Below are 12,382 nucleotides of genomic sequence, written 5' to 3'. Positions count from 1 at the left end.
GACACAAAGTAATAAATAAAAAAAATAAAGGGCATGGTTTTAAATAATTTAGCTGAACAGAAACAAAGCAGGAGTGGAAGGGAACAGAAAAAAACATGCCTCAAAATCATGCAGTTATAAACAGAAGAAAAAAACCCCAGACCTTTCCTCACTGTAGAACAATCATATCATTACAAACAAACAAACAAAAAACTCACCAATGCTAAACCAGAATTTTCCCCATTTTTTTTCTTTTTTTCTTCTTCCTAATTTTTTTTTAAAGTACCAACAAGCAGAAGTCCAAAGATTTTTGATTGCCAGAATGATATCCTAGACTTGCACAGCAAGAGGATGCTTGCAGACCTTTTCATGACCAGGGGAAAAATCATCACCCATCAGGAGAAACATGCAGTGTCAGATGCCTTTGTGCATGCTTGTGTCATCTGACACACCACACGTCTGGCCAGTCTGCAAGCTGAGGACTCTACCTCAAAGTGCATCGTGTATCTTTTGAGAGTGACGCTGCTTGATGAATCGGACGTGTCAGCAATAGTTTCAAACTGAGATTAAAGAGAGGGAGGAAAAGCATTAGGGCAGGGCAAGCTGCAGTGTAGGTGTACCTGACAGAGGGTGTGAATTAGCTACAGCTCTGTGAGGGAGAGCAGTGCAGCAGGACGTGGAGGAGTAGGAGAACTGGTGAAGACCAGGCACTATTTAATTTTTAAGTGGTCAAGTACTGTGTGAGCAGCCAGCATTGCTTGCCACAACCTCACTAACAATTGTAAAACAAGCAATTTTGCCACTCCATAGTAACTCTGTCCTAACTTCTCAGATCAGTCCTTCAATTGCTGCACTAAAAATCTTCCTTTCTGTTAAGTCCATGAGCTGCTGGAAGAAGAAAAAGAAAAAAATTTTTTAAAAATGAGAAAATAAAAGAAAGAGCAGGAACATGAAAAGGAATTGTGCAGGCATGCCAACAGCAAAGACATTTTAAAGTCAAGAGGAATAACACAAGATGACAGACTGTAGAGGAAAAGGAATCAAAACCATGAGACTAAAAAAAAAAGTTTCTTATGCTCTTAGCCTTTGCCAGGAGAAGGGGCACACTGGAAATCCCATTGTTTCCAAGAGCTTCTTGGTTGAGGCACAGATGCAGTGTCTTGGCACTGAGACAAGAAGGAACAGAATGCGTGAAGGATGCAGGAGTCACTATGCTGCTTGATGGCGCTCACAGGAAAAAGAAGCTGGGAAGTGACAAGAGGAATCATCTCACAGCCTGTGCCTGGAAGAAGCATGAAAATGGAAGGCATGGCTGCTCCCATTCTCAATTCCATAACAACTGCCATATTCCTTTTGTTTTGCTTTTTCAAGGGGTGGGATAGCACTACTACTCTGCTACATGATGGAACATGTTTTTTATGCATTCTTTTTCAGAGTTATAACTTCTCAGGCTAAAAAGCCTTCCTCTTTATCACTTCCCAGCAGCCCTCCTCCCACTGCTCTGATGGTCCCACTGTGGGTCCATGTGCACAAATGCACATGTGCATTTTGTGAAGTTCCCTAGCTTTTTGCCTGATTACTCTCACTCTACTCCAAATGTTCCTGGCATGCAGCTTGTCCTAGAGCAGTCCAGCTGGGTGGTAGATGGATATTGGCAAGAAATAAAGCCTCTCCTTAAGCCTTGTTCTTTGCAGGCATACCTCCTGGATACCTGACAAAGACTGTCAGATTGATCCTGGTTAGCCATCCACAGCAGGCAGCTGGGAACACCTGAAAGGTTCTTCTGAAAAGCACATTTTATCATATATCTTCTCACAGCATGCCAAAGACTTCTCAGCTCTATTGCAGATGTCAGCTAACATGAGGTGACAGCAGTGGCTTTGCATTTTTTGTGACTCCAAAGTTTCCAGATCCAAAGTTTGTCTTAGGCATCAGAAGCATTTCAGGGCCTGCAGATCAGGTGTCTCAGGGCTCTGTCTGGACTAAACTCTTGTAACCTTACTCTGTGTGCCCACACAGATATGGCCCATATGGAACCAGACAGTCCTTTCCCTACACTAAACAGCCTCCATTTGGTAACCAAGCGTGCAACAAAATGTTGGAAGTAGGAAGAAAAAGTCTGTGTTTGACATACGTTTGACATGGCAGGTATCATAGATAAGACACTGCTTGCATTTTTCCAAACATACCGGATGGGTTTCACCTGATGAATACACACTCATTGGTGATGTTCTTTTCTGGAGTGGAACTAAAGGAGGCCTGTCTCGTGCATAGGGTTGCTTGTGGACCTTCCTCTGAAGAATTAAGGAGAGAAGAATAGCCAAGAGGATCAAACCTAGAACTACCATCAGCACTGCAAACCACAACTCGTTGTAGAATTTTGCACGTTTGGACTCTGCTTTGTCCTTCTCTCCAGGTGTTGTCAAGATCAGACCTGTAAAAAGAGGGATTAGGGGAGAAAGGGACAGTTATTTCAAGAAGCATTTAACAATATGCCATCCCTTTCCTCGCTAATAAATTAGGCAGAAATTTAAGTAATTTTGTCGTCATGTGCTTATTTGCACTTATGTTCAAGGTGGTATAATGGTTCAATATGCTAGCGGGCTGCAATAAAAAACTTACTACCCTCAAGAGACCCTGCTTAAAGCTCTGGCATTGCTGCTTAGGCTGGAAATCACCACTGCATCAGCAGCTCTTCCAAAAGGAGGTGGTGGTGGTGGAATGTGAGCAAAAAAGGATTCTCCAAGTAACCTTGAAGAGTGGAAATTACTACAGTAATTTCAGAGCGGTACAGACAGAGGGCATTCTCTCCAGAACAACTGTAGTTACAGGCCTGTGCAGTTAACAAAAGAGAGGGAGGAAAGCTTTAATACATTAATACAAAAGCAAGCAAGATGAAACATTTTACTATTCCTTTCCCCCACCTACTAGAAAACAAACCAGTCACTTGGTTGGTTTTGCTTATACACAACAAAAGTGTAAGAAATTTCAGTGACAGTATTTCCTAGTTATTTGGAATCCTACATGTATAACCAAACTCTTGGCCAAGGCATTTTCAACACCTTTGCTTGCAAGCCTCCTCTGCAAGTTGCCCATGGTACCATTCAAGTGTTCAATAGACTCTGGGTAAAAGCAGCAATCATAAGAACAAAGGGGCAGAGTGTGGAAGGTGGTGGATGTAGAGCAACTGGAAACATTTTATAATGCCTTTAAGGCAGCCTTGCCTGAAATTCTGCAGGATAATGGAGTGAAAGCATGAAAAGGGATATAAGGGAAATGCAGAGTAAAGACTAATTGCAAATATAAGGCAGATCTATTTTAAAAGGCTGAACAAGATGTTACACAAAAAAGAACTTAATTAAACCAGTTCATTAATTCAGTTAGAAACAGTTCAAACAAGAAACTTAGCAGAAAAAAGCACAACATTTTGGAGCAATATACTTAGATAAAAATAAAAGAAAAAATATTACATATCTGAGGAGAGGATCTGAGGCTAATCATGAGAATTATCCAACCCCTAGAAGTGTCCAGTGCCAGGCAGAATGGGGCTTTGAGTAACCTGGTCTAATGGAAGTTGTCCTGCATGGCAGGGGTTTGGAAGTAGATGATCTTTAAAGTCCATTCCAACACAACCATTTCATGATTCTATGATGGTTGGACTCAATGATCTTAAAGGTCTTTTCCATCCTAAAGGACTCAGTAATTCTGTGATGTAAAGAACAGAAATCCATACATGGCAAAGAAAGCACATTACCTACCTACCTACCTACCTACCTACCTACCTACCTACCTACCTACCTACCTCATAAACAAGGCACTAAGGAAGCTCCTGCAGTGAAATGCCATCCTGCCTGGCATGCACTAATACCAAATTTCAAGCACAAACACATCAAATGAGCAGGTGCTAGGTAATTTCATCATGTATTTACCAACTCCCTCTCCAGCGTTGTACTTGATGACTGGTGTCATGGCACTCCCTTCATCAGTGATGCAGGTCACTTGAAACAAAAAGGCTGAGCAAAAAAAAATTAGAAAATACTGTCAGCAGCAGAAACAAAAATTCTTTAGGTGCTGCTTTTTCACCATTATTTACCAACAAACAGCCAGGTCTAAAAAACCAAGGCAGGAATAGCACATAACCCATCATAGCTCACCTGAGTCCCACACCAGAGCTTCACAATTCTTTACACATTGGTATTGAAATTCTAAACTACGAACCATGGCAAATCATAAGCAATCATCACTATGATGTTGCTACAAATTATGTCCCTCTTTCAGTATTCAATTCTTCCTCTTCCAATGTAACTGGCAACTTTCAATTTTTTAATCACTTTGCCCTAAGTCCCTAATACTTCATTAATGGATAAAACAAACATATTAAGAACATTTGAATAAAAACAAATAAAGAAAGTATTAGTACCATTGTAGCAATCAGTATGACAAAAAATAAATTACAAAATTATTTGACATACAAAATCCCAATGTCATAAAAACAGAAAACATTTTTCTTGCTGCTTTTTCTTTTCCTTTTTATTCCCCTGTTGATGCTTTTATTTTAAAGATTGCAAATTAATAAAATGAAACTGTATTTCAAAACATGGCTGTTTCTGAGCTAAGACCTCAGAGCTACTGACTTAATTTGATTCAAATAAAAAGTCAAGCTCAAGTCTTTCCTGAATCTGAAGATTTCTATGCATTTCCCCGACCGTAGCCCTGAAGGATGGAATTGCAACACAGCTCCAGGATTTGGGAAAGATTGACCCTCACTGTGAATCAAAACAGTCTCACCCAGTCTGGTATAATGTTTAAGAGAAAGCTTAGCTCTATGGATTTTTTTTCAAGGATTTGCTTAGATACATTTTGGTGTGCCTGTATGCTCCTTTGGTCTTAGCTTGGAATTGCAATGGAGAATTTTTTTTTTAAAGTTCAGCATACAATACTATTAATTTTGCTCAACAGACTCTCCCAGAGAGGAAGCTGTAGGAAACTGACTTTTGTCAGATGTCCTTGGCAAGTAGAGCTCAGTGTCGAAGCCGCTGTAGATGCGCTGCCCGCTCTCCGTCAGCGCGTACTCCTTCAGGCGCCCGTTCAACACAAAGGTGCGGCTCCAGTCAATGTGGATGATGGATAAATTGCTGGCCACGGAGAATGGAGTCATGTACCGAGGTGCTGCAGAACAAGGAAAAGGAGCTCAATTCTGTGAATTCTGTAAATTTCTAGACAATAGGCTAGAAGTGATTAGATAACTGAGTTATACAGCAAAGAGACAGAGATCCTCTAGGATACAAGCTCTCTGCCACACATACTCCCCCACTCTTTCATATCCACATGTAAAAGAAAAGGAAAGAAAAAGTTGCTGTAACATGCCAGCCTCTGCACTGAGAAAGCAGAGATACATCCTGAAAACAAATATTGAACTCAGTCCCTTTGTGTATGTGGTACTGACACTAAAACTCTATAAATTAAGTTCTAGCTTAAGGCAGAGGACAGGGAGACACAGGAGATTGTGCAAGCCTGACTGCAGCAGGCTGGGCTGTGGGAACTGCTATGAAAAGGGTTCTTTTGCAAGCCCCAAGAAATTGCTGAGATCATCTTAAACACATGCGCATACATGAAAACATGGGGTTTCAGAAAAGTGAGAACAGATGGCAGACAGACAGAAAAGAAACCCAGAACTCACTTCAGGGAGGAAGAGTTCATCAGTTGGGCTCAACAGCTTGCTCACAAAAAAATTTAATTTAAGTTTGAGGTGGTCCTTTCTTGTGATGTTGCCATTAAGCCATCTGCCCCGTATTTGCTGTTTTGTTCATAAGAAAGCTGCTGTCCAGCTGCATTTTGCTGCTAATTGCCCGCTGTCACTAAAGCAAGCCTTCGAGGCAAGAGGAAGCAGTCAGAGAGACTCTGGAAACCTGGTGTGAAGAGGTCATCAAGGCAAGAAAAGCAAGACTGAAAGAAGAGGACTTTAGACCTAGTGGGTGGGGGATTAAAAATTGTTTTCAAATCCTTTTCTTCTATGTGTCTCACCAGTTCCTTATGAATTTTCTCCATTTAAAAGTTCATAATAATTTTCCAGCCTTTTAACTTGCAATTTAATAAAACACAGCTTTGCACATAAGGGATTTTTCTTTTGTTTGTTTGGTTGTCTTTTTGTGGTATTTTTTTTCCTTTGTTTTTGGTGGGTTGTTTTTTTCAGTGGTAACATTAAAGAAAATCTGGGCCTGTTCCACCTGAAATTTTCAGCTAAGGATGTATTAGATCACAGATTTTGAGTAAGTACTTGGCAGAACTATCAAATGATGCAAAAGGGATTTTTAGAAAGGTGATTCTGAAATCCTGACATGAGATAAAAATTGAACATCGTCTTTGCCCTGACCTGACAGACTGAGACAAAATGCCCATCTCATCTGTTATGGAATGACTCTGGCTACAGCACTATAGATCTTTTTAATAAAAGCTGATGTTAGACTACTACAAATTCAGTTTTGATGGCAAAATCTATTCTGCCTGTAGGCACAGGTCCTGCATGTTTAATTTCCATGCATACCATCACAAGGCCTTAAAGCACTGCCTGCAGTGGTTGGACACCAACAAATTCTTACTTCAGTGTTCACAAGCATCCAGTCATCCAGATGGCATCCAAGGAAAACTTTTACGACTCCTGGAAGAAGTGTGGCATGAACTAGGGCAATAAGATTGTTCCTGAAAACAATCACCAGGTCTCTTTCAAGATCTCCACTTTGCCAAGGGATTATTTATAGCAGTATATTTATTACTACACATCAGCCTTCTGGTAATACTTAAACATTTTATGTTGTGCAGCTTTGCTGCCCATTTTCAGTAAAATAAAAGGTTTCCAGGCTCCCAAGATAGAGGATGTGACATCAGATGATGAGCAAAGAAATATTTTTGAAGGAATGAGCAGTTAAGCCCCAGAGCAGAATTTCAATGAATGTTCAGCAGAGATGCAGTGACCAGGGACAGGGAAGAAGAGGTTTCTGGGGACATCCTCTCTCCCAGAGGTGAGGAAGTAATTTGGCTCTCAGAAACAAGCATCACTGCTCAGTGAACCATTTCTCATACTCACGCTCCTTTTCTGTAGTGAATCCGATCCATTCGGAAGCGCTGCTGCCAACAGAGTTGTAGGACACAACTCGCAGATTGTAAGTTGTGTAAGGCTCCAGGTTGGACACATTGGCACTCTGTCCTTTCCCTGTGTACTTCACCTCAGTTGGGCCAGGACTGCAAGCCTTCACTGCTGGCTGTAGGTTTGGAGGACATGCCATGTACACGTGGAGCTCGTAGCTGAGAACAAAGTTGAGATTTTGATGAATGAAGGGCCCTACACAACATAAAAGCCAATCCCACATTTTGTCCTAACTGCTGTCTATATGGCTACTGGAGAAGAGAACAGACCTGATCCCAGTTTTTCTCTTGGCGATTTTGGTCCTAATTGTCAGATAGCTGGGCAATTGTGGTGGTAAGTAAGTCACACGCACTGTTGATGCCTGCTACCTTGCTGCCCTCTTCTGCAAGTCAGGATTTTTGCCTAAGTAACTCCAGATTGCAGCTCTCTCATTACTGCCAGCTGAACTCACAACTATTTCACTACACAACCACAGCTGTTAGACAATCATCTCCACTCACAACAGCTCATCCTTTCCACCTTTATCCTCCCCAGTATCCTGCTCAGGAGAAAAGCAATAACTGTAACACTTCCCAGAAGGTGTTCAGGCTACAGGGAATGTCACCACCAACATGCCAAGGAAGGAGGATGACTGCCACAACTGTTCAGTGCCCTCAGCCATGGAATTCCAGCTCACATTGTTCTGGCACTACCTCCAGGCACGGTGTGCAGGTTCAGCAGGGTGGCAGCTCCTACCTGGTGACAATGCCGTTGGGTGACTGAGGGGCACTCCACTGGAAAGAGGCGTTCCTGGAGGTCACGGTGCGGATCTGCGGTGGAGGCTGCTCTGAGGGCGGAGCCGGCTGTGTGGTGAACTCAGCCATGGGTCCTTTGCTGCAACAATTGAAACAGGTGCAGGCCTCCACGCCAATGGAGTACGTGGTGAAAGGTTTTAGCCCATGTATTGTCTGCTGGGTGGCAGTCCCTTCTGATAGCTGTAAAATTTAAGAGGGAACTTGTCACAGCTTCAAGCACCACAAGTACTAAATAAGAGTTATGGAGGTGAATTAACCCCAGAAGAAGACGGGCAGAAGATTCTACATGTCCTTAATCCTAACACTAATGCAGCTGTTGTGTAATGGGAGCTCTGTGTTCTTCTCCCATTATGAAGTTAAAGGACACTCTTCAAAGGAAAAGACCACGCCATCAGTGGCCTCAGGACATCTTCAGTTGAGCTGTGACCACCGTATGTCAACTGCAAATGTCATTCTCAGCAATAGAGAAGCTGAAAGCCATTAAAGGAAGACTGGGATAAGTGGTACTGAAGCAGAAAATAACTTAATGTGGAAAATAGTTCCATGATAAATGTGCTAGCAAATAATCATGCATATCTCACAAGTTTCCTCAATGTGGATGCAGGAAACAGTGCTGGGCAGCATGACACCAATGTGTCTGGTGGGTCAGGTCACTCCCAGACAGGAGAATGTGCTCTCTGGTAGGAACATCTGAGTCAAGAGCCAACATAATGCTGCTCTGCATTCAAACAGAGGTTGTGCTGGGTAAGCCTGTTAGGAAACTTTCCTTAGCTCAGCAAGGGAGACCTGGCAGTTCTGGCAAAAGAATCAGTGCCCTGCTCTGAAACTGCTCACAGGAACTGCCACTTCACCTTTTTGCTGTAGTCATTTGTTGGTATAGCTTTTTTGAAGCCAAAGAAATAAAAATATGTAGAAAACACCAACAAGGGGCAACATCTGCTCTCATTTGGCAGCATGTGATTCAGCAGAGTTCAGCAAAAAATAAGAAGAAGAGAGTCAAGCAAGCAAAGGGAAGCACTTGGTACTTCTTGATGCCAGAGCCAGAGCCAGAGCCGAGCCAGCAGCATGGCAGGTGTGAGGGAATGGAAATGGAAGGCCGTGCAGGCACCAATGGGACGAGCTGGCTGAATCAGACACAGACACAGCCAAGTGCACTGGAAGGAATAAATGGGTAATGTGAAATCAGTAGACAGCTTAAGCTCACAGACAGGACAGTGCATTGCAGAGCAGCTAACTACGGGAGGCCAGGAGAGGAAGGCAGTCTGTGACCAACAGTAGCACCTTGTAATAACAAAATTGTTAAAGCTAGAAAATACAAGTGGAAGTACAGAAAAAGTGTTGACAATACTCACCACCACATCAGTCCCTCTGGTACCATTAGAAAACAGCCTGTAGATACTGACCACCCCGTTAGGCTTAAGAGGGGGGCTGATGCTCACCACAGCCACAGTGGATGCCACCGTGTTGAAGAGGGGAGCTCCCAGGCCCTCGGGAGGAGCAGGGCCTGTCTGGCACCGGGACCAGCTGCTTGGCGTCCGGCCCACGGAATTTACTGACCACACCTTCCACACAAAACAAAGAAACTGTCAGCAAAGAACTCAAGCCTACAAAACATCTGCTTTTAGCCAGAGGGGCTACTGCAGCTCTGCTGGCACAGGGTGAATCACGGCGCAATGGCGCTCCTAGAAAATGTCCCTTGATGGCCAGTCAGCACCTGTGTTGCCCCAGTAATTTTTTAACAGACAAGTGGAATATTTCCCACTACTACACTTAGGGAAAAGAAGCAAAAGTCATGTCTCAGGCAGTGTGTGCTCCCGTGTCATCTTCATACCTGATCCCCACACTCTGAATTTCTACCATTGTCTGTATCACACCATGCCAAGAGGACTCCTGGAGGAGCTGCAATCAACAAGAACAATGTTTTCAAATATATCTGAACAAAAATACTCATATCTGGTCCTGACAATTTCTCCCTTCTGCACATTTTCTTCATGTATGCAGGGAGCCCTGAAGAATTCAGCCTGGCCTTGGGTGACACTTAAAAGTTGCATTCACCTCAACTGAATCACACAAGCCAAACTCAAGTTACTCTTTAGAACCAGTGAGCTTTACAGGAACATCCCTCTCCTAAAAATATTAATGTATAAGTTATTTGGAAATATTTTCAGCAACTTGTAATATAAATAAAGCCCACTGAAGTGTATAGTTAATTCAGCATCTCTCATTTATTTTCACAATAACATTTGCTTTATTGCATGAGCACAAAGGCAATGACTTCAGTTCCAAGATTTCAAAAATTAGCAGCTTGAATTAGGCCTGATTAAAACCCACATGTCTCTATGAACTATGCCTACTGATTTTGTCAGCTACCCAAAACCAGAGTGATCTGCAGACTACATAAAACTCAGCACTTATTAAACACACTCTCCAACAAATCTGCATGAAAATTAAATTTTGCTTTCATCAAGGACTGAATAAACATATGGAAGGATGTATAATCTTATTTATCAAAAAGCATTTGTATAATTAAACACGAATACCACAAAAGGTTGCCTTAGGTCATCATTTGCATGAGTAAGTAATTTGTAGAATGTCAGGTACAATAGACAGAATAGATGGATGCATGAGCATACAGGGTTAAATTAGACTCAATATTAGCCAACCACATAGTGATCAATCAGAATGATAGATCTAAATGGCAATACAAGAGGACTGTCTGAGCGATTTTTAGTATAAGTATTCCTTAGTAAGCTTTCGTGTCAAGCAGTTCTAACTACAGTAAAACACATTCTTATGCAATGTACTTTGAGCACTGGTCCTGGGGAAGGGAATGGTGGGACTATGTCTATCTTGAAAAAAAACAGGAGGTGTAGAAGTAAGAGGTCTTCAAAATTGACCCTGAATCCTTCCAGCCTGCGATTATAATTTCCATGAACACAGGACACTTTACAAGGAGCCTGGGGAAGGAAAACGGATAAAAACAACTAAAGTGGCTTTGAAGGCTGTGGTTCTGCCAATTACAAACCCAAAGATCCTGCCTGAGTCCACCAGTTACGTACAGAACCATACTAAGTACAGATGATGCCCTGCAATAAAAAGCTCAGCCAAAGCACTTTCATTGCAGTGGAATCAGTAATACATCTCTGTTGTGAACTATTCATAAAGTCAAACTCTGTTCACTTTACTGCAGTAGGTCAAACCCTGTATCTCAGTTCAGTTCCAGCTGTTACAAAGATTTACCCACAGTCATTCATTTCAAGGGTCATATTTCTTTGTGGAAAGAATAAAACATATATGGAAAGAGCAGCTCTGACTGCGGCACTGGCACCAGCTCAGTGCTTACCTGGGCTCAAATGCTCCAGTTATATCCAGGCTGTGGCCTTAATGAGCATGGAGCATAACAGTGTCAGGCCTGACCTGCTGAGCAAGCTGCTCACAGCTAAAGTGAAGGTGATGAGTTAGGAAGAGAGCCTTCCTGTGTAGCACAGGAATTCGGCTTCAGAATGGGATTGCCAAGGAATTTTGGAGGAGAGAGAGATGCAACTCATTTGGGAAGCAAACACTTCACCAAGGGTTGGATGGAGACTCCTCCCTTCATCAATCCCTTACCTGTGCCTGCACCTCATCTTTCAGGAAGAAGTCTAAATTCACAGAATCACAGAACAAACTGAGCTGGAAGGGACCCACAAGAATCATCGAGTCCAACTCCTGGCCCTGCACAGGACCATTCCCAAGAGTGCTGTCCAAATGCTTCTTGAGCTCTTTCAGGCTTGGTGCTGTGATCACTTCCCCAAGAAGCCTGATCCTGTAAGTAGGAAAGGGCCAGGAGCCAGAAAAGGCCACAGTCACAGAACAGAGTGAGGATTTCTTCCCCATCCCAAGCAGTGTGTGGTCTTCTTGTGCCACAGAACTGGGAGATTTATAGCAGAGATGAGTCCCTCTGACCTTGGGACACTCTGTTCCCCATTATCTCATTTGGTCTTATATTTTGTGCAGAACTGATGTGCATTTTGGAGGAAGTAAAAGAGCAAACCAGAAGGCTTGGAATTCCTGAATGTTTCTACTGTCAGAGCAGCTGAGTCACCCCTGGGAAGAACACAGGGAAAGTAGGATCATGACAGTGGGGAGGCTATCTCTTGTCCCAGTGCTGACTTCGCTTCCACAGCTGCATTTAGAACTTCATTACTGGATGCCAGCAGCTTTGAATTGCTTAAATACAGATGAAGACACATCCTGCCCTGAAAATTGTGCACAGAACAATGGGAACATTATGTGCATATGAGTCTCTGGTTCCTTTGAGCCTGGGAATGGGCTGAAACCAGAAAAGCAACAGCAATGTTGTTGGAAAAGCACTGCTGCCTTCCCTCCTCCCATTGCACTGGCTTGTATCAGACACCACAGTTATGGATTGAGAGCCCAACTGAGGAAGGAATGTCCTGCTTGTGTGAGCAGGTGGGTTACTGTG

At 42.8% G+C, this 12,382-nt stretch overlaps 1 protein-coding gene across 12 annotated transcripts in view; it reads right to left on the bottom strand.

Moving 5' to 3' along the window:
- Positions 1-12,382, bottom strand: part of USH2A (usherin) — a 374,435-nt gene that overhangs the window by 6,696 nt on the left and 355,357 nt on the right. For 5 of the 12 annotated variants that reach the window (XM_053936908.1, XM_053936907.1, XM_053936912.1 and 2 more), the window contains 6 exons: positions 9,270-9,479; positions 7,859-8,097; positions 7,064-7,281; positions 4,972-5,148; positions 3,909-3,992; positions 2,169-2,413 (listed from right to left, as the gene is read on the bottom strand). In XM_053936908.1, coding sequence (XP_053792883.1) covers positions 2,169-2,413; positions 3,909-3,992; positions 4,972-5,148; positions 7,064-7,281; positions 7,859-8,097; positions 9,270-9,479 — 1,173 coding nt within the window. Of the gene's footprint in view, positions 1-467; positions 540-2,168; positions 2,414-2,601; positions 2,813-3,908; positions 3,993-4,971; positions 5,149-7,063; positions 7,282-7,858; positions 8,098-9,269; positions 9,480-12,382 lie in introns of those variants that run through there. The other 7 variants (XM_053936916.1, XR_008429695.1, XR_008429696.1 and 4 more) reach the window with 7 other exon arrangements.

Source organism: Vidua chalybeata, chromosome 3, assembly GCF_026979565.1.
Source record: "Vidua chalybeata isolate OUT-0048 chromosome 3, bVidCha1 merged haplotype, whole genome shotgun sequence".
Lineage (NCBI taxonomy): Eukaryota > Metazoa > Chordata > Aves > Passeriformes > Viduidae > Vidua > Vidua chalybeata.
This window is presented reverse-complemented; position numbering and strand designations above follow the sequence as displayed.